The sequence below is a fragment of the Pinus tabuliformis genome, chromosome 9, assembly GCF_031772625.1.
Source record: "Pinus tabuliformis cultivar Carrire ecotype Pingquan chromosome 9, CPIR1, whole genome shotgun sequence".
Lineage (NCBI taxonomy): Eukaryota > Viridiplantae > Streptophyta > Pinopsida > Pinales > Pinaceae > Pinus > Pinus tabuliformis.
Window position 1 is genome coordinate 1,846,370,776 of NC_142307.1, and position 26,536 is coordinate 1,846,397,311.

General features: G+C 41.3%; 1 protein-coding gene across 1 annotated transcript in view; it reads left to right on the forward strand.

The window, feature by feature from the left end:
- Positions 1-1,737: 1,737 nt before the first annotated feature.
- Positions 1,738-26,536, forward strand: part of LOC149156211 (cold-regulated 413 plasma membrane protein 2-like) — a 77,366-nt gene continuing 52,567 nt past the window's right edge. Inside the window, exon 1 of the mRNA XM_089437995.1 lies at positions 1,738-2,055. Within this exon, the coding sequence (XP_089294121.1) occupies positions 1,901-2,055 (155 nt within the window). The 5' untranslated portion in view covers positions 1,738-1,900. The remainder of the gene's footprint in view (positions 2,056-26,536) is intronic.

A 26,536-nucleotide genomic window follows, 5' to 3' on the forward strand; every position in this document is an offset into this window, starting at 1 on the left:
AGAAGAAGAATTTGAAAGGGTTTTCTCGCTTGTGGAATGAATAAATGGATCATTATATTCTCTCTTTGTTGAAACATTCAATGACAATCTAATAAGAAGAAGAATTTGAAAGGGTTTTCTCGCTTGTGGAGTTTGCCTCTGGTCTCTAAACAATCTTAGTGTCTCTATGTGTAAATTCTTTTTTTTTATTGTTCCTTTATGTTTCGTTGCATTGATAATGATATTGCTCTTTCTATATATTTTTTATAAAATATAAATAACAATCATATTGTAATAAATTTACAAAATAAAATTTTAATTAATTAAAATTTTAAAATTTTAATTAATTAACATATAAAAAATTTAATTATTTTAACATTATAATTAGTTTATAAAAATAGTACTTTTAAAACCAGTAGAGTAAATATATTATTATTTCTTCTCATTATATATATTTAAATCATTCAAAACATTGAATTTTATGTATTTATTTTATGAATATATATATATATATTTAATATAAATTATTTATTTAAAATAACATTATTTTGTAAGCGATAATGTTTTTTATTTTATTATGTGGTTTACGTGAATAGTATTTCCACGAAATATTTGTCTAATCACATTCACTTCGCTGAATCACGAAGCTTGATTCCGAAAAAATTGAACTAATAGTCTCTCAATAACAACACTTAATTAATTAAACTAACTTTTAGACAAAATGATAATGTTGTTTAGAAAATCTTCGGCAAAATCACATAACCAATCTTTTGTCTACGCGTTTCGAACCAACCAGTGTGGTTCATCGTCAAAACAAGTTAATGTCTTTTTTATGATAATATTTTTTTATGAACATAATTGTTAATTAATTGTTAAATACAAATTTTCTAAATATTTTATATTATAGTTAAAAAAAAAACAAAATTAAATAAAATTTTCTTAGATATTTTAATAGAATATTTTATGATATCTTTTAAAAACAAATAAAAATTTCTTAAATATCTTAATAGAATCTCTTATCCTGTTTTTACCCTTAAACAATTATTTTAAATGAATATTAATTAAACTGGCCAAAAACAAGTTTTTTAGGGATCGAATAAAAATCTAATGCTTATCTAACATTGAAAATCTGAATCAATAGAAACTTTCTTTTTGTTGTCACCTCATTCAAAAAAATGTTAACAAATAGATGAAAGATATAAAATGTTTTTTTTTTTTTTCCATCTATTATAAAATAAAATTTTAGTATAATATATAACTTTTAACTCTAGCTTCTGGAATTTGCTTCTCGAGTTTTGTTATTTAGAATTATTCCTCCCACGGGTGTTCTACCGACTTCTCATAATACACTCATTACTCATAATTTTGGATGCCACGTAGAAAATCAAAAAAACTTGAAACACACGCAATCCATTGAAACTGTAAATGGGAAAATGCGTTTCAGATAATGTCGAGAAAGGTCCTATCCAGTATAGCGCAAATTCATTAGCTTGATAGCCAAGGACGTCCCATCATGACTGAAAAAGTACCACCGACTGCAATAAATGAACCAACTAAGTCCATAAATCACTTTCAAAATTCCACATAGAGATCTGGATTAGTGTGCCCCTCATTGCACGCCATCTAGATTCGGTTTAGGACATTTACAAATTCCGTTGTCTGGCTCCCTCGTGGTTAGCCACATGGCCAGTGTGCTGTCAGCGCCTCATCAATCTGCCAGATCAGACCCAAAATTCATATTTAGTCGACACATGGCACGTCATAATTTCATGTCTGACTTATGTCACGAATTGCGAGGGCTGATACAGGAGTGATTACTGAATTTAAATTGGGAGAACATAAGCATCAGGGATTGTTTAGCTAAGTGTGAGAAGGGACGGATCCATTGACAATCAGAACGGGGAAATTTGGGTTGCTGGAAATGAAGACAAGTGATGGAGTGAGCACAGATGATCTCAGGTCCGATTTCCAGGAACTTGGGGTGGCTATCCGCAAAGTGGCAAACCACTCTGTGGGGTTGCTCGGAACAGGCATCATCACTAGCGTGCTGCAATGGCTTGCAGCTATTGCCGCCATGTGAGTATTTACTTTTTTCAGTTTTGTTTATTCTTTGGCAAATGACATTTTGTTAACTAAGTGGGTTATTCCTTTCTTAGGTCTGAACGCCAAGATCCAGCAGTATAGATATCTCGTTTGTCAAATTAACTCCATTCTTGTATTTGATTGAGGGGTATTCTCTTCTGTCAAATACACCCAAGACTTGCGCTAGACCTAGACCACCATAAAATACACCCAGGATTTGCACTACCTTAATTGTGAAGACTCTTTGTATCCATTGGCTGTCAAAGTTATCTGTGAAGATTCTTTGTATCCACAGGCTGTCAAAGTTGACTTTTATCAGGTATAGGTGTAGCCCAATGCAGTGATCAGTTTTATAGGCAACATTAACACGGCGGCATGTCCAGGGTCTGACCACTGAAAGGACTTTGATTTAACCACTGGACCACAACCTGGTTGCTGTAACTCTACTTGTGTGCTTAGCATTTTGTCTTTCCCCTGCAGTGTATATCAATGTGGCAATTAGTACTTATGGGCAGATCTTGAGATGGGATATCTTTAAATCTGTTAGGCAGAGTTAGATCACCCATGCTTATCTCGAAAATGATACTGAATTTTTCCAATTCTTAAGGGCTTGGTTTCAAAGTTGCATCTAGGGATGAGAGCTGCCCATATTATCGGTCTAAACAACTTGGGTTTCATGGGGTTACCTGTGTACCCCTGTTTATTAGTTTCCTCGTCTGATGATTCCTGTGATTTGAAATGCAAAGTGGGTATTGACTACCTATCACGGTATTTGAGATGTGGGTTTCTTTAGAGTCTGAAAAACAAAATGAATATAAGGGGTCAGATAAGTAATTAAATATTGATTCCACGTGATAAATATGTTTAGGGAAAGATTTGTTTCTCACTATTCAAATGCTATATCCATGCAGGCAAATTGTGGAGTAAATTTACAGAGTCAGATACCAACATTTTAAAGATTTCTGCGTGAACTGCAAATCAGTTTTCGACAAGCCGTGACTGTCTACACAAGTACATCCAGGGCGAGATGGAGTTCCTGGACATTTCCTCGCTCGACACGGCGTATTGGTACGCTGTAAAGATTGAGCATAAATTTAAACAGAAGAGGCGAGACTTTGGATTTGCGAATCCAAAGCAAGGAAAAGATACTCCCAAACCACAGAACAAGAGACCAAGCTAGGGTGGGGCTACCCAAGACAATCCGTTGAAGTCACAAGCAAAGAACAACACCACGAAGAAGAAGAAGTACACAAGAAAATGGTGTGAGTTTCATAAGAGCTCCACTCACAATACAAGTGAGTGTCAGGCCAAGCACTCATTGGTGGTCGAGCTGAAGGCTTCCGAATCAGACGCAAGCTCTGACTCTGAATCAAAACCCGATAATGGGACTGACAAAGGGAAGCAGATCATTGATGCGGAGCCCAGTGCCACCGTGGCGACAACAAAGATTCGGAAAATTGAGCCTGAAGATAGAGGAGGGGAAAGCCTCTTCCACTCACAGATGTGGGTGAAGGGTTCTCCACTCTAGTTCATTGTCGACAGCGGGAGCCAAAAGAACCTCATTTCAGCAGAAGTCGTGAAGTGGCTGGGCCTAAAGACTACAACACATCCACAGTCGTACACCATTGGGTGGCTTCACCAAGGACGAGACTTTCGCTTCAGGCAACAGTGCCGCCTTCCCTACAGCATCAAGCCATTCACGGAGGAGGTACTGTGTGACGTTGCTCCTCTTGAAGTTTCTGATGTATTGTTAGGACAACCATACTTGTGGAAGCGACATGCTGTATATGAGTCTAGACCTCACTCTGTGATTATTACTTTGGCTAATAAGTTGTACAGGATATCGGAGGTAGCCCCGCCCACCGCCATCTCTTTTATCACTGCAAAGCAAATGCATTAAGATCATTTCCCAGACTAGGAAATTCATTTTCCTTATGATTCGTCCCCAAGGCAAGAAGAAGTTTGTGGCCACGGCTTCCAGGCAGGGCTCCTTTGCACAACAACAGCAGATGGACAAGGTCGTGGAGGAGTACATGGACATTTTTGCCTCACCCACAGGGGTACCTCTGCACTGTCAGGTCAAGCACTCCATCGATTTGACCTCGGGGCGCCGCTGCTCAATGGATCGATCTATTGACGCTTTGTTCCAGAGAACGATGAGATCAAGAGGCAGATTCAGGAACTACTGCAGAAAGGGCACATTAGGCCAAGCTCATCACCCTGTGGGAGCCCGATTGTATTGGTACAAAAGAAAGATGGGACCTGGAGGCTCTGTATTGACTATCGAGCGCTGAACAAGATCACTGTCTGGAATAGGTATCCAATCCCGCGGATTGATGACCTTCTGGACCAACTCAAGGGGGCCAAATATTTCAGCAAGATTGACTTGAAGTCAGGTTATCACCAGGTGCCTATTGAACCCTCCAATGTGTGGAAGACTGCTTTCAAATCCAAGGAGAGCCTTTTCAAATAGTTGGTCATGCCATTCAGATTGACGAACGACCCTGCAACCTTCATGAGACTGATGGACAACATCTTGTGGCCCTTCATCAATGCATTCGTGGTGGTGTATTTAGATGACATCTTGATCTTTAGCCAGAGTTGGGAAGAGCACCTCCACCATATTTGACAGGTCCTTCAAACCTTTCGACAAAACAAGCTGTGTGGTAACTTGGAGAAATGCACCTTCGGCCTGACCTAGGTTCAATATCTGGGGTACATCATTGATGAACAAGGTGTACATGTGGACCCATCCAAGATACAAGTCATTCGGGATTGGCTAGCCCCAACCACTCTAACAAAGCTCTGAAGCTTTTTGGGTCTTGCCAATTTCTACCATAGGTTCGTGTTGGGGTTCTCTCATATCATTTAGCCTTTAAGTAAAGTCACCAAGTGCGGAGCGAAAGCGAAGTTCTTTTGGTCGGAAACCCAACAACGAGTGTTCTCCGAGTTGAAAATTCGCCTCTGTTCTACACCAATGCTCACATTAATAGACCTACAACAACCATTTGAGATTGAGACATATGCCTTCAACTATGCTATTGGTACATTTCTTACTCAACATGGGCATCTAGTGGCTTACCACAGTGAGACACTTTCAGACACAGTCCAAAAGTACCCCACTTAGGACAAAGTAATGTATTCCATTGTGCAGGCCTGTTGTTAATGGAAGCATTACATTCTGGGGAAGGAAATGGTCATCCACACAGACCATCGGCTTCTACCCTTCATACTAACACAAGGGAAGTTGCAGAACGATCGCCATTAGAAATGGTCCACCTATCTGCAACAGTTCCATTTGAACATTAAGTATAAGAAGGACAACACCAATAATGTCGCTGATTGCCTTAGTCGACCACCGGTCATGGCGCTAGTCACTGTGCTCGACTCCTGTGGGCATAAGACATCGGGGTGGCTGCATCTTTACAAGAGCGATCCAAAATTCGACAGCATATACCAGACATTCTTGGAAGGGAAGAAAGTTCCAAATTTTGACCTTCATGATGCACTGTTCAATGTTGCACGAAGCGGGAGCGAAGCGGAAGCGGAAGCGCGGAAGCGTCATTTTCCAAAAATCTAGGAAGCGAAGCGTCCGCGGAAGCGTCTGCTATATATATATATTTTTTATATTTTTTTGCATTTATACTCAAAACAAACATCCCAAATACCAAATTAATTGTAGAAGACATGAAAACATGCATATTTTTGCATAAATCAAGATAGATATGGCATCCATGATTCCATTGTAGTTACTAGTATGTACAACAATCATCTATATTCTAGCTATTACAAACATACATCAAATTTTTAAGCATATTATAAAACATAAAACATTTAAGCATATTATAAAACATAAAACATAGAGCATATTATGATTTATCTAGCAAGTGAGCAACTGTTAACATTTGTCATGTCCAAAATTCAAATAATAATGTTTACAAAATATGTCACTTGGTCACCGCCAAGCCAAAAAGGTTCAAAATTCAAATTCACAAGTCTACAAGTCTAATGAGTAATCTATGACAAAAAGTAGTAGATTGTGAATATATCTACTAATCTCTCCTCCTTCCACCACGAATAGAACGTGGTGGCGGGCCTCCACGTGGTGGCAATGAAGAAGATGGTGCCTCTGGAAGTCGTGGCACTGAAACTGATGAAGAAGAACCCCCTGCTGTTGGTGTTGAACCATGGAACCTAGGAACCAAGGGACCAGATGAGGGAGCATCTGCTATATTTATATTTTTTTTGCTTTCATTTGTCACCCTAACCCAAGGTGGACCCACCCCCAACAAGCAAACTCACCTAAAATTTAAAAAAAAATTGAAAAAAAAAACGATTTTCTAAATGCTTTTCCGGAAGCTTTTCTGGAAGCGTCTGGGAAGCGTCTGGGAAGCGTCGTACGAAGCGCGCTTCGGCGCTTCGGAAGCGCCAGCGCTTCCAAATTTCCAGGAAGCGTCTAAAAATTTCGGAAGCGCGCTTCGCCATTTTCGGAAGCACGCTTCCGGGGGCACTTCCTGGGCGCTTCCGGACGGGGCGTGCTTCGGGCCTAGGATCCGGGGGGGGGGCGCTTCCTGCAACATTGGCACTGTTATGCCACTTGGGACATGTGTTCTTTCAAGTGAGCATGCCGAGATGATTTGGGAGGTGCACTATAGTCGGGTCGCTGGACATTTCGAAGTAGAGAAAACAATGGAGGTATTGCAGAAGTATTTTTAATGGCCGAAACTTCGTCAGGATGCTGGGAAGTATATTAGATCCTGCACTGCTTGCGCTATTGACAAACCAACCATCAAGAAACTAGGTTTGTATACTCCTCTACCTACTCCTAGTCGGCCTTGGGAATTTGTCTCCATGGATTATATGTCAGGCCTTCCTTCTACTAAGCATGACAATGATTGCGTTTTTGTGGTCGTCAACAGATTCTATAAGATGGCCATCATGACAACCTGCAATAAGAGTATCACAACAGAGGCCACTGCTAAGCTCTTCTTTGAGCGAGTGTGGATACACTTTGGGATCCCACAATCTATTATCTCAGATCGGGATAACAGATTCCTGAGTGCAGTTTGGTCAAGTCTCTTGTCGAGGCTGGATACAAAACTTACTAAGTCCACGACTTTCCATCCCCAAACTGATGGTCAAACAGAGGTTGTCAACAGGATGATTGTACACATTCTGTACATGTACAACTCGAAACATCGACACATATGGGATGAAAGTCTCCCCTATGTCCAACACAGCTACAACAGAGCTCTCCATAACTCAACAGGCCACAACCCCTTTCAGGTAGGGCTGGGATTTTAGCCATTATGCCCCATTGATGTGGTAATACCATTTGCAGCGACTCAGCCTCTGACATTGCAGAACAACTCACACCAACAAAGCTCAACCTGAACTGCATGGAACAAGCCACAACTGATAAGATTATGGACACACAAATCAGGAACACTCGGTAACAGAGGATACAACTATAACGAGTTGTCAAAGTAAGCCAACTCCGTCACCAGGGCAAGTGGTTCACCAGGGACCAGGTTCAACAGAAATTTCCTCACCTCATGGAAGCTCTGCACGCAATGGGGACCATTGCTTCCTAAGGGGGGAGGAATGATCCAGGTGGATATTGGTGGCCACCGCCTATTCCACCTAGACCCCCCAGTCAGTTTCATCTGTTTCCTTAATTGTAGCACAATTTACTATTTTTGGCAGTTTTTCAGGTCCTGAACTTCCAAAGTTGTTTTGAGGCCCTAAACGACGTTTTTTGGGCAAAATTCAGTCAATGATTGCCAAGGCAATGACATAAACAATTGTATTCCTCACAGAGATCTTTCCAACGAGGTATCATACGCATCAAATAGAAATAATATGACCAAGTTACGACCTCGTGAAGTTGGCTACCTAACTAACCCCAACGGGGCCCATAAACTCTTTTGGTGTTACATCTCCTTGGGTTAGGGTTTTGGTTGATTAGGGTTTTCCCTTGTTCAATAATAAAAAGGCCCTTGAGCCTCATTGTAACTCAGTTTAGAGGCATGTAGCGGCGACATCTCTTCTCAGAGATAGGCTATCATTGCTCGAGCTATCTTATTTCCACTCTATTTGTAAGCATAGTTCAATATTTTTCTATTAATGAAATGAAGTGTTTTTTTGCTGTATCTTTGTGTTTATGATTATATCTGTAAGTTGTTGCATTCGTGTTTAAGTTCGGATCGCCACCAACCTACAAACTTACAAAAATATTAACCTCCCTTAAAATCATAGTTGATATTTGTTCATTCATTGTTGTCATTTATCTTGTATACTCGAAAAATTGCTGCAAATATTTTGGTCTACTTACAAACAAGGCTTTGTGGAGAGAAAACTAAGAATGGGGAAATCCATTTAGGGATGGGGGGCTGAGGAGGCAGGGTGGGAAGAAGCGGGGTCTTTTTATGTTCCCTTCTTTTGTTTTACTTATTTATTTTTGTGCCGAACCCTCTGGTTTTACTTGGGAATCTGCAACAAGAGTGTTTATCTGCTAAGAAATGCCTCCTAATCCACTATGGAAAATTACCGTTGGTCTAATTAAAAGGATATCTATTGTTACCTGCATCACTGCTCAAAAGACCAATGAAGATGGATTCGGTTTGGAAGCTACAAGTGAGGGATATCTATTCCATCAAAATGAATCAAGACTTTCACCTGGCCTCAATTGCATCATATGTCACCGAAGCAGCTATGCCTAAAATTGTACCCACTATTTTGGGATAGTTGGCACTCATTGTTGATATTCAACTAGGCATGTCTCCCACAAAGAGTAGCATAGAGGCTACATGACATGAAATAAAAAATAAATAACTATTAACATAATTTAATATGTAGCCATAATTGAAGAAGACCAGTGGTTGCCAATGTTGTGGGCATTTGGCTAGTTCCAAGCGAGCAGGTGCCTAGTTTGAATCCCCTTGGGTGGGGTGCACTAATCTATGCCAACAGGTTTACTAGGGATGCTATCTATGAATGCGGGGAAGCATCCCTTGGGGGTTTTTCCATGAGGTCTTCCTTGGAAAACACACACACATATTGTTGGGCAGCGGATCCCCCCACAGCATGTTTTTGGGGCTTAAAGCCCGAGTTTTGGTCAATGTAATGTAAAGACTCCGCGAAGTACGGGTGTGGAGCGCGAAAGTCTAGGATGAGTCATAGGGTTGTCTGCCCTAAGAATTGTAAAATAATGTAAAGTTGTGTTGACCTACCTATATGGTCTGCGGACCATGGGATTGTATAAATAGAGCGAGGCTTTAAGGGTAAAGATAGTTTTTTTTGGTAAGAAGTAATAGATAGATGAAAGGCATGGTTAGAGGATAGAAATGGATCTGAAGTGTATTGGGTCGTAGTAGTAGGAAGAGGCTTTACAACTGAGTGCACAGAGACCTAGTAGAGTCCGCAACTGAGTACGCAGACCCCTGCAGCTGAGTGCGTAGGGCGGAGTTGGGTCTGTAATTGGGTTGAATTTGAAAAAGGGTTATTAATAAAGATAAGTTTGTAAGAAGAGCTTCGGCGTAAATCACATATAGAAAACCTTTGTCGACGCGTTTCGAACCAACTAGTGGGGTTCATCGTCAGGACAAGTTGAGGAGTCAGATCATGGCTGCAAATTAAACAGGGAGAGTAGATCTTCCAAACGGCTAGGTTGACTAGGTTGACCATCAACGGCTAGATTATATAATAATATTAAAATGTTAATAAGTCAAAGGTAATAACTTATAATAATAGAATAATAATATAATTATAGTAAATAATTTACTTCTAATAACTAATTATAATATATTATATATTAGAATGTTATATTTATTTAATGAAAATATTTTTCTTAGGTTATTAAATTAATTTATTTAATTCCTTTTTTAATTTATTTAATCATATAAATACTACGAATAAGTAAAAGGGGTTTTTTTTTATATATATATTTTTTTCTCGATTAAGACTAAATCCATTAAGTAAAAAATAATGTACAAGAGGATATTTTTTTTTATATATAGTTGAAATAACGAAGGAAGACGAGAGCCGACGATGAACCCTAGCAGATCCTCCGCCGCCTCCCCTGCTTCGGCCGCCGCCAGGCCCCTGCTAAGCCCTGTCGCAGCCGATGAGGCGAGTTCAATGCAGGGATCACAGCTCACGAAGTTGAACCCTACAGCAGAAGCCGTATCAGAGCCCTCAGTCTCCGTTTTGCATCGGCTCTCTGCCGTTGAAGAGAAAAAAACTGCTCAGACGGGACTCGAACTGGGGCTTCGATCTCCACTCGTGGCCGCGCGGGTTATTACAGTTAGCTTGCACGTAAAGCTGCCCAGCGTTCAGAACAGCCACAGCAAGTACAGCCCGAGGCCCTCTTGCCGTCACGAAAGATCTGCACTTGACATTAGGATCTTGGCCGGTCAGATATCTGTGTGCTGTTGCCACGAACCAGAGCAGTTGACCGCATCACTTGCATGGTCTCCATATGGATCTGGGGCGAACAACGGCTCTCCGAAAGGCATTCGAAGCCTCAGATCTGACATCGATTGGACAGATCCGGTCATCCAGCAAGCAGAACAGGCCCTGCTATGGCCAGATCCAGAGATCTGCACTCATCTTGGCATGGGATCAAGGCCTGTATCTGACTCCTTTCAGATTCTAATTTCTCAGCCTTCAGGCAGAACTATCATGCAATGGGTTAGCCCTTCAGATCTGGTGCAGGAACTCAAACTGAAGCTAGAGTGCAGATTGGGGATTCCATCCAGCATTCTGAGACTCCTCTCTCAAGGTAAACAACTTGAAGACCCTCTTCCTCTCTCTGCTTACAGCATTTCCAGGAACAGCTTGGTGGTGGCGACCCTTCGTTTAAGAGGAGGAGCAGTGGGGCAATCTTCCTCTACCCGGCCTTTCTCATACAAAGATGCAGTCCACTCTGAGAACCCCAAACCCCCGGAAGCCCCTAAATCTAAGGTCTTCTTGGTTGACAAGATCGAAGAAGTTCCCTTTGTTGAACTCATTCATGAAGAACTGGCTTCCCATCTTCAAGATTTTGCTGAAAGAGCCATCATCTGCAGATTTAATGGATTGTGGCCGCGTTCTCAGGATCTCTACGCATGGATCCATGCAAACTGGACTCATCACTGTAAGATCTTTTTCTGTTCGAAAGGCTATTTCATTGTTCTATTTGATAACAGTAAGCACTATGAAAAGGCCTTAGAAGAGGGCCCTTGGTTCATGGGAAATGCAGGGCTATTCTTGACTCCTTGGTTCCCAGATTTCGATCCAGCTACTGCGGTCATTACCAAGACCCCGGTATGGATTCGGCTTCCAAACTTCCCTGCCCACCTATGGAGTACTCGTGTCTTCAGAGTTATAGGAGACACCTTGGTTTTTTTTATATATTAGAATGTTATAATATATTAAATTACTTAATTCTAATTTATTTAATCAATTGAATGGCCAGGGATAAGTAAAAGGGGGTTTATATATTAGAATGTTATTCTATTTTATTTTATTTATATATATATCTATATATATATATATTTTTTGTAAATTAATTTATTTAATTCTTTGTTAATTTATTTAATCATTTAAATTTCTAGGGATAAGTAGAGAGTTTTTAATAATAATGATTTAATGGAATAAATTATTTTTGAGTATTGGTTAAAAATTAATTTTTATTTTTATTTTTATATGTTAAAGGTAGAAGCTTAATAACAAATAAGATTAATAATATTAAGAAGATTTTGATAAGGAAATAGTAATAAAAATAAAACATAGAACGAGCGTCAAATTTTAAATACAAGAAGGACAAGAACAGGACAATTAGTAAAAAACTTAACCAAAGGAGAAACCTTAGGAGGATGGAAAAGATAGCTATAAGGAGAAGGAATTGGGAAAAATGGGGAAACCACGAAAACCAGAAAAGGTAAAAAGGGGGGGGGGGAAGGGGGGAAAGGAAGGCAAGACTAAGAAGAAAGGGCAGGGATCCAGCAACTACTGATCTTCCAGCCGTCATCTCTATTGAGATTGTTAGGCCTTTTTTCAATTTCAATCGCTTCCTTGAATTTACGGTGATGGAACTGCGCAACCTTGGTAATAACCTTGGCCTTCTCAATACAAACATGATGCTTGGTTTTTTCCGCATGCTTTGCTAACCTGAAGACTTGGTTCTCCCATGTCTTAGGTCGACTGCATTTTTGTTGATCCTTTGATGGATGGAGCGCTCTGTTTCCCTGATATAGGGGGTCCCACAAGAACAAGGGATCAAGTAGACGCCCTTCATGTCCTTAGGGTCAATGGGATCTTTCACCGATCGGAGGGATTTACGAATGGTGTTGAGGGGCCTAAAGGTTGAGGGAAACGCGTCGACAAAGGTTTTCTACATGTGATTTACGCCGAAACTCTTCTTATAAATGTTATGGATCACAGAAGCCTCAATTCAACAAAAGATAAGTTTGATTCAGAGTACTATGCGTCTGTTCGTGGATCTATATTTTGATTTTATGCGTTATTTTTATCTGGTTATTTATATGTGTGCACTTGATAAACACTGGTATGAATGCTTATGTATGAAAACATTCAAAGTAATTAGCGAACAGAACCTAATTAAGGAAGACTTGGGTAACTAACATGGGTCGCGCTGCGGTTAGAGCTGCGCGAAGGCAGTACCACAGGACGCAAAGGGTTCGCTGGTGCGTGTAGCCTAGTAAGCCTAGTAAGCGCGAAGGTTGAATCGCATCCCTATCACCCCATATTAGACATCCCCAGGGTGCGGAACCCTGGTTCTAGCACCCTCCCATACTATTTTGGGTGAGACTTTAGTCCATGCTCCGCGAACTGTTGCCGAAAGGGCCAGTAGTACTGGGATTTGCTTCAATAACTCACTTCTGAACCTGGGTCAGGCCCCACGTAGCCAACAAATGGTTCCGTTGCCGGGACCAGGATCTGCCTAAGGGATGTCTGATGTCGTGCCACTAGAACCCAACAAAGAAGGAAATTGAAGATTGGTTGGACAAGAAGATTCACGAGTTTGCGACACAAGAAAATAGAAGTTCGCAAGTATTTGAAAAAAGTGGTTGAATCGCTACGTATATACGGAAATCCATGAGATTTTCTATGCATCCTTTCCTTCTAAACTGTATGAGTGGATCGCGAGGTTAGCCGACAGCCAGGGAAGGTGTAGGCTCGACCAACTGATAGTGTGGACTCTGGAATTAGTGTGCAGACTAGAGGCATCAGAAGATAAGCTCGCACGAGCAGTGGATCATTGGCTCGACTGGATAATAGGGGGATGATCCAAAATGGATCCTAAAACTCTCTAAGTCTTCATACAATAAAAAACTATCGCAAGGGATGCACCTTTAAAAATGGCAGAAAACACTATTGGGAGATTAAAAAACATGAAGAAAATGATGAAAACAGAGCTATCGACAGCTTGAATAACTTTGCACAGGATCCGTCGGATTTGGCCGATCAACAGTCCAGATTTGATCAGCATATCGCAATCGGCAAATGGCAAGCGGGGGTTGTCGGAGGCGGCCATATGATAGTTGCAATAGCGATCAACACGGGTCAACAAGGACCGTTGATCAAGCGCGCAGATCAACGGCCCAGGTTAACTCGCGATATCGCATCGCAGAATACAAAGGAGCGCTTACCAAACGGCCTGGGGATTGCAATATGTGATTGGGACATGTCACGTCGCATTATCGCATCGGAGCGATACAAAGGAGCGGGGGCCGATATACTTGTGACTTGCAATCGCCGGACCCGACGGGGTTATGAATGAAATTTAATAAATTTTGAGTTCCGGTAAATGGGTTTTTCTTTGTATTTCGCGTTTTCGATAATTAAATGAATTACAAAGGAAAATGCGTCGATGCGATAAAACTGGATCCGAAAGGGTTTATGAATGCGATATTATAACATTTCAAGTCCGATATAGAGCATTTTTTGTGGGTTTTTTGTGTATTTGGGATTTTTCATAATAAACCCGAATATAAAGGAAACCCCGACCAAGCGATTTGCAATAGCGATATAAGGGTGGACCCAATGGATTATAGGGCGGATTCGATGTGATTTCAAGTCCGATAGGAAGCGTTTTACAGCGTTTTACGTGTATTTCTCGGTGTAAACAGAGAACACCATATCTTGGGATTTCAATGCGCCGATGGTCCTTTCCGTTGCAGAATAGGTGGCCACCTTCCCTGAAGGCGTTAACAAATGATTGCTGAATGCTCAGAGGGGATTTGAGCGGACAGAGGCTGGAAGCCAAAGAGCTCGAAAGGTAAAACAATCAGACAAGCGTCGATTGGCTTAAAAAGCCACTGAATGACAGAGACAGGGCAAGAGAGTAGAAGAGCTGAGACAGAGAGGAAAACAGAGACAAAGAGTCAGGGAGGAGAGTTTGTGTACTCAGAAAGACTTGGGGAATCCAAGTAAAGCCTTGTTGTTTTGTATTTGTTGTGTTGAGATTCAAATTGAGCTCACTTTGTAAAACGATGCTCTTGAAGACATAATAGAGAGGTCACTGTTATCACCCCAAGAAACTCTCCTAGGTTGTATCTCGGAGATGCTCAGGAACATTACAAACTCAACAAAATGTTGGAGATGGATGAATGGAAGGAATGATGCTTGTCCAAGCCAGATAACCACTTCTATTATGCTTAACTCCAGACATGGGTGAACACCCCCAGACTACAAGGCTTTAGACCACAAATTACTCACAGTTTGAGGATTAGGTGAACATGGAGAATACTGACCACACCAACAGATGCACAAGACCATGTGATGGTTGGCTGCAACCAGTAAAGTGCTCGCAAATCTATTTCCTAATGCACAGATAGGATGACAACTCTCTGGCATTAAGTAAATAGAAACCTGCATAACACATTCAATGATACATACTAGACTTCAACACAGAGGTAGGATGACAGCTTCTCTAATGCTAAATATCAAGAGCACATGAATAAATGCATAACAGGCACAACCTAGAACAAAGTAGAAATGGAAAGTGAGCAATTAACAACGAAAGAAGCTTGTATTAGTTGAAAATGAAGATCAGACGCTGCAAGTATTAAAGTAGTTATAGTCTCTAGAAGTTGAACCTTACATCAAAACTACAACCATCAACCTTGATTACATCTGTGTTCTGGGTATCTATAGAGTTTGATTACAAAGATATGCTGCTGTTCTATGCGTGGAGGGGTCATAATTGACTACCAACTGCTTTAACTGTCTGGAAGAGTCTTTGTTGCAAACTGTTTGCTTTAATAAATGAATTTGATGTTATTTGGTACTCGGTTGTCCTTCTCGAGCAGGTAGAGTGTTGTATGAAAGAAGTTCCATAACTGATAAATGCATTTAACTGCTCGAGGCTGGTCCTTTTCTTCTCGGCCACTCTATTTCTTGAATGCGGTTGTTGGAGATGAAATGCACCAGGTACAGGCGAACAAGTTACCTTCATCCTTCTGGTGCACGGGACAAGCTATGGACATGGACAGTATGGCAGAGGCATGAGTCTAACGGGAATAGATATCAGCCATTGGATCGCGCAGATGGACGGCAGAGAGCTTGATACGGAGTTTCAGGAGGAATTGGGTATAAACAGGATCAAACAACGTGAGCCGTCGGATCGCGGGCGGACAGATCCGACGGCCATCGGGCGGAAGAGTAGCACGGGAGATAACGAGCGGGGACGGGCAAATGGGTGGTAAGCAGTATGTATCGCACTGCTTTAGGGCCTACGACGGTAATCGTACGAAGCCGTGCGATTCCACCCAGATGATGGCGCGTGGCGGATGTGACGGGACAAAAACCGCTTTCCCCACGAGCTAACATGCGGTCAGTTTACGAGAGCGGGAGGAGTGAATGACGTCCGATCATGTTAGAGATGATCAGACGGTGGAAGATCGATGCACATGTTTTTTGGTCGGATGCGGTCGGGGACCGTTGGATCGGGGTGCGGCAAACCAACGGCTGAGATTGCGGCGGAGGGTTTATGAAGGCGTGCGAGCATATGAGTGCGGGGTCTTGTGGTTATGGTGATAAGGGATCTTAAACTTAGCACTCGGGGCTTGAAGAACAGAGGTTTATGCCGGGTGTGAAGGAAAAAACGAAGACAACGGGGTGAAGGAGAAGGAGGAAGATGACCGGTGTTGACTTTTTCTGAGCAAAAACTGAGGAAATGAGCTTACTTAGGCCCCTTGAACACCATCAACATGTTGCAGAGCTAACACTGGCTCCTTCTGGGGATGAGATCCCTCCCTGTGAGGTCTAAAGAACCTGCAGATCAATGCCTTTCCGATGAAAACAAATCAGCAAAACTCCTAGTGTTCCATTGGGCATGGAGTCTAACCGTGCTTACACTAAACTGATAAAACAACATATTTACAATTTTAAGGCCCAAGACTTCAAACAACATAAACTTTCAAAAAACGCCCATTAACTGGGCCATCAAAAACTGCGTTATTGTTCCCTTGGATCTGAGAAATAACAAAAGGCCTTGTCCAGAAAGCATCAAACTTCCCATGGTTGCCTCTTTTCTCTTTCAGTACATCCCACTTCAGAACCAAATCTCCAACCTGAAAATTATCCATTTTTGTCCTTCTGTCAAGACTCAAAAGCATCCTTGATCTTCTTCTGATGTGCCGCTGACTTTTCAACCAGTTATTCTCTAATCTGGTGTACCTTTGCTAAATCAGTGATCCTTTTTGCCATGCATTTTTCGTCATTCTGTTCTGGTTACAGGAACTTTGCCACAGGGAGGGTAAGCTGAATTGGGAACACAGCCTCAGTGCCATATACCAGCCTGAATGGAGAATTCCCTGTGGATTTCTTAATGGTCACTCTGTCAGCCCACAGTGCATACTTGAGCTTAGAATCCCAATTCTTTTTGTTATCCTCCAACAGCTTTTTGATTATCCTTATCAGACTTTTGTTAGAGGATTCTGCTAGACCATTGCCTTGAGGGTAGTATGAGGTGGAATGAACCAGTTTAATGCCCATTGAATTGCACATGTCTACCAACTCTCGTCCTGAGGGCTGCTGCATTATCTGTGATTATTATTCTCTGTCAAAAACTTCATGACCACATTATGATCAGCCTTCCTGGTAGGGATTGCTTCAATCCAGTTGTGAACACCTGCAGCAGAAACGATGTTGGCAACTAAGATCCATCGGTGTTGGCCACTGGAATGTGGATTGATTTCTCCAATGAAGTCTAAGCCCCATTGCTGAAAAGGTCCATTTACATGTATGGGTTTCAAGGGCAGGGACTTCAATTGTTGTTTCCCTTCAAATCTTTGGCACCTGTCACAAGATTTAACAAATGAAAATACATCAGAAAATAAGGTGGGCCAATAGTACCTAGCTCTGAGGATTTTATGAGCTGTAGTCTTCCAATAATGATGCCCTCCACACATGCTGGAATGAAATTGCTGCATAGCCTCCATTGATTGTTCTTTATCCAGACACCTTAGCAGGATTCTAGAAGGATCCCTCCAATAAAGCAGATTTTCATGAATGCAATACTTTGCTGCCCTAAGTTTAACAGTTCTGGCTTGACTTTGAGTAAAACCTGGAGGGATTTCTAGCTTCAACAAGAATTTAGCTATTGCAGAGTACCAATCACAAGAAGCTAGATTTTTGGCCAGTGTCTGATTCTTTTCTGGTTCAGCTGTTTCTTCTTCTTCTGTCTGACCATTTTCTGCAATTGTGCCCATGAAATCTATGTCCAATGTTCTGCAATTTTCTTCAGCTAATAGTCTGGCAAGGCCCTGATCTCTGACAAGCTTGGTGGGCTTCAATTCTATATTAAATTCAATTAACTTTGCAATCCATTTAGCCCTTCTTCCATCAACATCAGGCTGTGTTAAGACATTTTTAATTGCACAGAGGGTACATACGCAATTATCTTGGAATGCATGATGTAAATTCCAAAAGCTTTCAAAGACTTGATAATAGCATATGCTTGCTTCTCCATAATATCGTACCTTAGCTCAACACCCCTTAATGTTTTGCTGAAAAATGCCATTGGATGTTCTGAACCTTCTTCATCTGCTTGCAATAAAACTGCTGCCAGGGTGTCTTCAGAGGCAAATGAAAATATATGGAACTCCTTACTGTAATCTGAGCTGCTTAGAGTGGGAGCCTCCATAATGGCTTTCTTAATGGACTCAAAGGATTTTCTTGCTGAGTCGGTCCACTTGACCTCTGACCCTTTTTTCAGCATGGAGGTAATGTGCTTTACAAGCTCTGCAAAATTTGGGATGAACCTCCTCACAAAATTTATTTTGCCCAAAAAGGACTGGATATCCTTCTTTGATGTTGGGACAGACAAGGTCTGTATTGTTTTTACTCTTTCTGAGTCAATTCGGACACCTGCAGCAGAAACGATATGTCCTAACAGCTTGCCCTCTTCCAAAGCAAACTGTGACTTTTTAGGATTGACTGAAACCCCAAACCTTTTGCACTTCAGGAACACTCTTTTCAAATGCTGCAAATGGTTTTGATGGCTGCTGGAGTATACTGTTATGTCATTAAGGTAGATAAGGACAAATTTATCATTCTCTCCCACAAATGCTATATCCATAGCTCTTTGAAAGGTGGCTCCAGCATTCATCAATCCAAAAGGCATCTTGGAATACATAAAAGTGCCCCAAGGAGTGGTGAATGCAGTCTTCTCTTGGTCATCTGGATGTACAACAATCTGGTTATAGCCTGAAAACTCATCCAGTAAAGACATCACTTTGGCTCCTAAGACTTTTTGCAGCAAATGCTCCATCTTGGGTAGGGGATAATTGTCTTTCTTGGAGTACTTGTTTAAATTTCTGAAATCAACACAGAGTCTGATTTCTCCACTTTTCTTCCTCACCACAACCAAATTGGGTACCTATTTTGAATGTCTGAGAGGGACTATGATTTTGGCAGCCAGCAACCTTTTTATTTCTTTTTCAATTAGAGGAAGGAGCAAAGGATTTATTGGTCTCAGCTTCTGCTTGAAAGGGATGGTGTCTTTCTCTAGAGGGATTTTATGCTGCATGATCTTTTTATCATACGTTTTCAGGTCACTATATTCCCAGGCAAAAACATCAGCAAATTGCTTCATTAAATTGCAGTATTCAGCACTTTGGTCAGCAGATAGATGAGAAGAAAGATTTATGTATCTAAGCTGACCTGGACTCCCTATATCATGTTTACAGACTGCAGACTGATCTTCGTTTTGGGCAGCCTTATAAGGCACATCATTTTAGTCAAACAACTTTTCTAATGGAACCAGACCCCTAGGTATATGATTGCTGGGCAGTTGGACAATGCTATTTTTGCCAATTTTGTTTCTAAGCTGGGATTGGGGGTTTTCCTCCAAGGCTTCATTTTCTTGGTCAATTTGCATTTCAGAAAATTCATCGATGACTTGCAGGAATCTATTTATTTCAGCATCGTCCTCAAAAACTTTCCAATGGTGGACATTATCAGGTAAGGATGGTCTGTACTTCATTTGGACTTCATAAACTAGTTTGGGAGGCATGGGAGGGATAAATATGCTAGTAGACACAGCAAGGGAATCAACAAGCTGATTTTTGGCTCTAGGGATATATGAAATACAGAAATTATCAAAGGAATATTTGAGTCTCCATACCTCATCTCTGTATGCTTTCAGCCTTGGATGCTTTGCTTGAAATGTTCTGTTTACTTGCTGAATGATCAAATCAGCGTCTCCGAACACCTTTATGCTTCTGATTCCTCTGTCTTTAGCTGCGTTAAGGCCCAATATCAGAGCCTCATACTCTACTATATTGTTGGTGACTTGAAAAGCCAGCTTAAAAGACAGATGTGTGCTTTTTTGCTCTGGAGATACCAGCACCACCCCTGCTCCTGCAGTCTCCTTGGAACATGCTCCATCAAAGAACATCTCCCAAACCTGACTTCCTTGCTCTTCCTCGGCCTGAACTATTGGTTTCTTAAGCTGCATTGAGGCCTTCTGAGATTCTTCTATTTGGAGGATACATGCTCCAAAATCAGTGTCCACAGCATAAATGGGATGATTAGTAGGATTCTTCTCATCATTGATGATGTATGCCAACTGTGCTTCTCTGTACAATCTCCTGCTCTCTCCTCCAAAAACTGGGAGAGTAGCGTAAGATAAATCATTCTGTAATGTCCCACCTAGTCTCTTAATCCATCCTCTGGACAACAGCATGCCAAATTTGGGAGGGACATCTGCTACCACAATATCCATCATCATGCTCTTCATGGGCAGTTGAGCTAGGGTAATAGCTAAATCTTTAATCAACCCCAGACATTTCACCTTTCTTGAATCAAATGAGAATAAATCATGATATGGTCTGGTGATGTCAAGGCCTAACTCTTCCATAACAGCTTTCGGCATCAGATTGTGGTTGGCCACGGTATCTAGCAGGCAGTTGTGGAGGATTTTGTCATGGATGGTCAAGGAGACATAAAATGATGGAGAATTATTATCAGCAGGTTCGATCATAGGGCTAAGCACAACTGCAGGCTTGTCATCTTGTAAATTGACATAGTCAGTGGAGGTTTGTATGGTTTTCAGCTCAAGAGCTTCAAGGATAGGCTTTCTAAACACTTCACTCTTTACCAACTCTACCAGAGGCACAGATATTTTTAACTTCTGGACTTTTGATTCAAAGCTGAAAGAGGGAGGAAACTTGTCAGAACCTCTTACCTCTTGAACTGGTGCTTTGAGGATGACTGGATCAGCTGCTGGTCTTCTCTGTTTGATATTCTGTGACTCTGTTTGGACAACAGCTCTTTGGGCAGGATTCTCCTTGACATTTTTTGCATTTGACCTCAGATTATATCTTTGCTGCTCCTCAGTTTGTAGAACAGCCTCTCTGTCCCACCTTTGACTGTCTTGTTCCTGCAACAAAGATTCTTCGTATGCAGCCAATGTCAAAAAGGTAGCACTGCCTTTATCTTCCATACAATGAATTTGGTCCTCATCTTCAATTTGCTCCTCCTCTATGACCAAATTTTGAAAAGGAGCTTTAACCTTCTGAGCTTCGTTAGCTTCTTTACCCTCTGAATTATTTGTAACTGTTCATTTGCTCTTCTGAATGGATTTGGATTTCTTGGAGCAAATGTATTTGGGAGCTTTGTCTTTCCAGAGTTCTATTCAACCTTTAGCTTAGCTATCTCAGCAGCCAATGACTCTATCATTCTAGTCATTTTATCTAATTTAGGCTTTGAAGATGAAGCAGAGGAAGAAGAAGCCTCACTTCTTTGCCTTCTTCTATCAGCGTGACCCCTGAGCTTTTTTGCAACCATAATATTAGACTCTACTTCTAGTGCTGCATCCTGCATGTCAGCGAGAGTAGCACATCTTCTTTCTCTCAACAACAAACAAAAATCAGAGTCAAAGGCACTGGCATAGGCAAGTTTGGCAGAGGTGGGGGTAGGCTTTACTTTAGCTAGTATCTTACTATACATACGATTGAATCTTTTATTAAAATTAGGCAGTGATTCCCCCTTCTCCCTCTTCAGGTTACTAAACTCAGTATGGTAATACAACAAGTCTTTTTTATTTCCCTAGTGCTTCAAGAATGCTTCATCTAAGGCTTCAATGTCAGCAATAGATCCAAGGGGCAATTCTCTAAACCACTTTCTAGCCTCTCCATCAAGGCTCTTTGTACAAAAACTCTCATCCACACATCATTTTCATTTATATCCAAGTTATCAGCATAGCTATAGAAAGATTCGAGGTGCTCTTCGACTGTTATTCCCTCTGTGCCAGTGAACTTAGGCATGTATTTCTGATATTTTCCTGCAGGCATGGCATTCAAAGGAACAAGCAAGACCAGGGGTCCATACCTAGCAGCAATAATTCTTTCCATCTTCGTAGGTGCTTGCTGTCCTACCATGACTGGGGTATGTGGAAGGACACTGGCAGATTGAGTAGTTTGAAGCAATGTAATGGATGACAGAGACAAAGGGATGTTATGGACTGTATGGGAAGCTTTCTTTGGACTGAGATTCAAAGGGGAACTAAATGGACAAGGAGCTTTATGAATCTCTGCAGGTGTTTCTTCACTAGCAATACTAGGCTCTATATCTTCAAATTGTGTATTCTCAACTAAAAACTCCTCATGCAGAGACAAATAAGATTTCTTGGGCTTACCTGATCCTGATGCTCCTTTTTGTGATGTTTTCTTTGGGTTAACAATCTTCTCAGGGTCAGGTACTGGAACAGCTGGTGATTTCTGAGGATTTCTTTGAGTGTGTCTCACGAATTGAGCCAGGACTATGATGTGGAGTCGCCAAAGGTTGGTCTTCCTCCAGTGGAGTCGCCAGATAGATGATTACAACCAGAAATGTGCCCAGACTTTGTCTATCATCAAAATCTGGAACTGTGTCGTTCTCCTAGGGAAGCTGAGCTTCAATCTCCTCTCCATGGAAACGGCGCCAATTAATGTTATCACCCCAAGAAACTCTCCTAGGTTGTATCTCGGAGATGCTCGGGAACATTACAAACTCAACAAAATGATGGAGATGGATGAATGTAAGGAATGATGCTTGTCCAAGCCAGATAACCACTTCTACTATGCTTAACTCCAGACATGGGTGAACACCCCCAGACTACAAGGCTTTAGACCACCAATTACTCACAGTTTGAGGATTAGGTGAACATGGAGAATACTGACCACACCAGCAGATGCACAAGACCATGTAATGGCCGACTGCAACCAGTAAAGAGGTCTGCAAATCTATTTCCTAATGCATAGACATGATGACAACTCTCTGGCATTAAGTAAACAGAAACCTGCATAACACATTCAATGATACATACTAGACTTCAACATAGAGGTGGGATGACAGCCCCTCTAATGCTAAATATCAAGAGCACATGAATAAACGCATAACAGGCACAACCTAGAACAAAGTAGAAATGGAAAGTGAACAATTAACAACAAAAGAAGCTTTGTATTAGCTGAAAATGAAGACCAGACGCTACAAGTATCAAAGTAGTTATAGTCTCCAGAAGTTGAACCTTACATCAAAACTACAACCATCAACCTTGATTACATCTGTGTTCTGGATATATATAGAGTTTGATTACAAAGATATGCTGCTGTTCTATGTGTGGAGGGGTCATAATTGACCACCAATTGCTTTAACTGTCTAGAAGAGTCTCTGTTGCAAACTACTTGCTTAAATAAATGAATTTGATGTTATCTGGTACTCGGTTGTCCTTCTCGAGCAGGTAGAGTGTTGTATGAAAGAAGTTCCATCACTAATAAATGCATTTAATTGCTCGAGGCTGGTCCTTTTCTTCTCGGCCACTCTGTTTCTTGAATGCGGTTATTGGAGATGAAATACGCTAGGTATAGGCGAACAGGTTACCTTCGTCCTTTGGATGCACGGGACAGGCTCTGGATGTGGACAGTATGGTGGAGACATGAGTCTGACGGGAACATATATCAGCCGTTGGATCGCGCAGATGGACGGTGGAGAGCGCTTGACATGGAGTTTCGGGAGGAATCGGGTATAAACAGGATCAAACAACATGAGCCGTCGGATCATGGGCGGACAGATCCGACGGCCATCGGGCAGAAGAGTAGCACGGGAGATAACGAGCGGGGACGGGCATATGGGTGGTAAGCGGTATGTATCGCACCGCTTTAGGGCCTACGGCGAAAATCGTACAAAGCGGCGCGATTCCACCCAGACGATGACGTGTGACGGATGTGACAGGACAAAAACTGCTTTCCCCGCGAGCTAACGCGCGGTCAGTTTACGAGAGTGGGAGGAGCGAATGACGTCCGATCATGTCAGAGATGATCGGACGGTGGAAGATCGGCGCACATGTTTTTTGGTCGGACGCGGCTAGGGACCGTTGGATCGAGGTGTGGCAAACCAATGACTAAGATTGCGGCGGAGGGTTTATGAAGGCGTGTGAGCATATGAGCGCGGGGTCACGTGGTTATGGTAATAAGGGATCTTAAACTTAGCGCTCGGGGCTTGAAGAACAGAGGTTTATGCTGGGTGTGAAGGAAAAAACGGAGACAACGGGGTGAAGGAGAAGGAGCAAGATGACTGGTGTTGACCTTTCTGAGCAAAAACCGAGGAAATGAGCTTACTTAGGCCCCTTGAACACCATCAACATGTAGCAGAGCTAACAGTCACCACTGAAGCTTGGACCAGGAGATGTAGCCCAGGAGTTTTGGGTGAACTCCTTGATTATTTTGCTGTGTTGTGTGTATGTCTATTATGTTTCTCTAACTACTCCTTATCTATATTATTCGCAATCTTATCGATCCGTTGCACTAAGTAATATAGGCAAATCTTGCACATGAGTTTGTAATACCTTAAAAGTAATCTAAGATCTCATTTTCAGGTCAAGTGGTATCAGAGCTTTAGGTTTGCTAAGGTTAGACAAGCTTGTGTTGGATTTTTTTTGTATGCTAACTAGGTCAAAGCTCAAAGTGGGAAAAGGAGAACTTGTTGAGGCTAATCCAGAGATTGGGAGAGTCTATTATCAGAGGAGAATGGCAGAAGAAACCCCACAGGAATCAGAAGCCCAATTCATGGAAAGTTTTATGGCCATGCGAGCCATGGTGGAAGAGATGTATCGGGAGTTTAAGAAAGGTCAAGGTGAAAACACTTCAGCACCTCAAACAGATAAAGGAGTAGATGAACCTCTTCTAGTTGCCCATCCAGAAGGCAAAGGAAAGGAAGAGAGACCTTCTCCACCATCTACTCCATCATCACCATCCTCATCATCTTCTTCACATAAAACTAGCCCTGAAAAGAAAAAGAAGAAAACATCTTTGATTAAATCAGATGTAAAGTTTGATTTGCCAATTTATGATGGAGAATTAAGTGCAGAAAAGCTAGATAATTGGATTAGACAGATAGATGTATATTGCAGGGTGCAGAACATTGATTCAGAGAGGAGAAAGATTCAACTGGCTAGCCTTCGCCTTGGAGGAATTGCACTAGTGTGGTGGGAAGGCAAGACACAAGCTGATTTGAAGAAGCATGGTAAAATTCTTTCTACCTGGAATGAATTTGTTTCTGCCATTAAAAAACAATTCTATCCACTAGGTTATATGTAACAAGAAATGATGAGTTGGCAAACTCTTCGCCAATTAAAGGGCCAAAGCGTGCAAAGCTATACCCAGGAATTTAGAAAAAGAGCTTTAACTCTAGGCATTTCTCTAGACTCACCTGAAACTTTGTTGAAGTATATAGGTGGTCTGCATAGCTATTTGAAGCACACCATTCTCATGTTTAATCCTACTAGCCTAGATGATGTATCAATTCAGGCTACACATCTAGAGGTTAGAGGCAAGAATGTGAACTCAGAGATTGGGGGATCATCAAAACCCTCTGCAAGCAAAAAGAAGGAAAAGAAGAAGCGGAAATGGAAGGAGAGGAAGACAAACATTGTACAGAAAGACAAACCTTCATGCACTCACTGCAAGAAGGATGGGCACGATGATGAACACTGCTGGTCTTTGCATCCGGAGCTGAAACCCAAGAAGTTTGGTGGTAAAAAGAAGAAGACTTCTGCTACTATTCAGAAGGACTTGGGGTCAGACTCAGGTGATGAAACAATAGTCATAGCCACAGGTATAAAATGTTATCCGCTTTAGAGAATGCAGAGATCAAGAAGCAGGTATAGGAACTGCTCGATAAAGGGTTCATAAGACCAAACACATCACCATGCAGATCTCCAATGGTGTTGGTGAGAAAGAAAGATGGTTCGTGGAAGATGTGCATTGATTATAGAGCACTGAATAAAATAACGATAAAAAATCGTTATCCTCTTCCTCGCATTGATGATCTATTAGATCAGCTGAAAGTAGTTTACTTTTCCAAGTTAGACTTGCATAGTGGCTATCATTAGGTCAAAGTAGCAGAACAAGAAGCATGGAACACGGCTTTCAAAACAAAGCAAGGGCTGTATGAATGGTTGGTTATGCCTTTTGGCTTAACTAATGCTTCTGCCACTTTCATGAGAGTTATGAATGATGTACTCAGGCCTTTTATTGATGATTTTGTAATTGTATATTTAGATGACATTCTTGTTTTCAGTAAAACATGGGAAGAACATTTCAAGCATGTAAAGCAGACTTTAGATGTTTTGAAAAGAGAAAATCTCTATGTGAAGTTATCAAAATGTGAATTTGGCAAAACATCTTTAAATTATTTGGGTCATGTTAGATTTTAAGCTTCTGTGGTTGTTTCTTGGAGTAGCATGATCCGAATTATCCACAGTATCATATTCATTCTGTTGACGTTTCAAACCCCAAAGGGGGTCTATCATCAGGACTAATTTTAGAATATGATATGATTGATAGTTCCTTGAGAGAAGAATCTTGCGACCAGAGTATAAATAAACCTAAATCTTGATAAATTTTATAAGGGTCGGCTTCTTTATAAAATTTATCAAGATTTAGGTTTATTTATACTCTGGTCGCAAGATTCTTCTCTCAAGGAA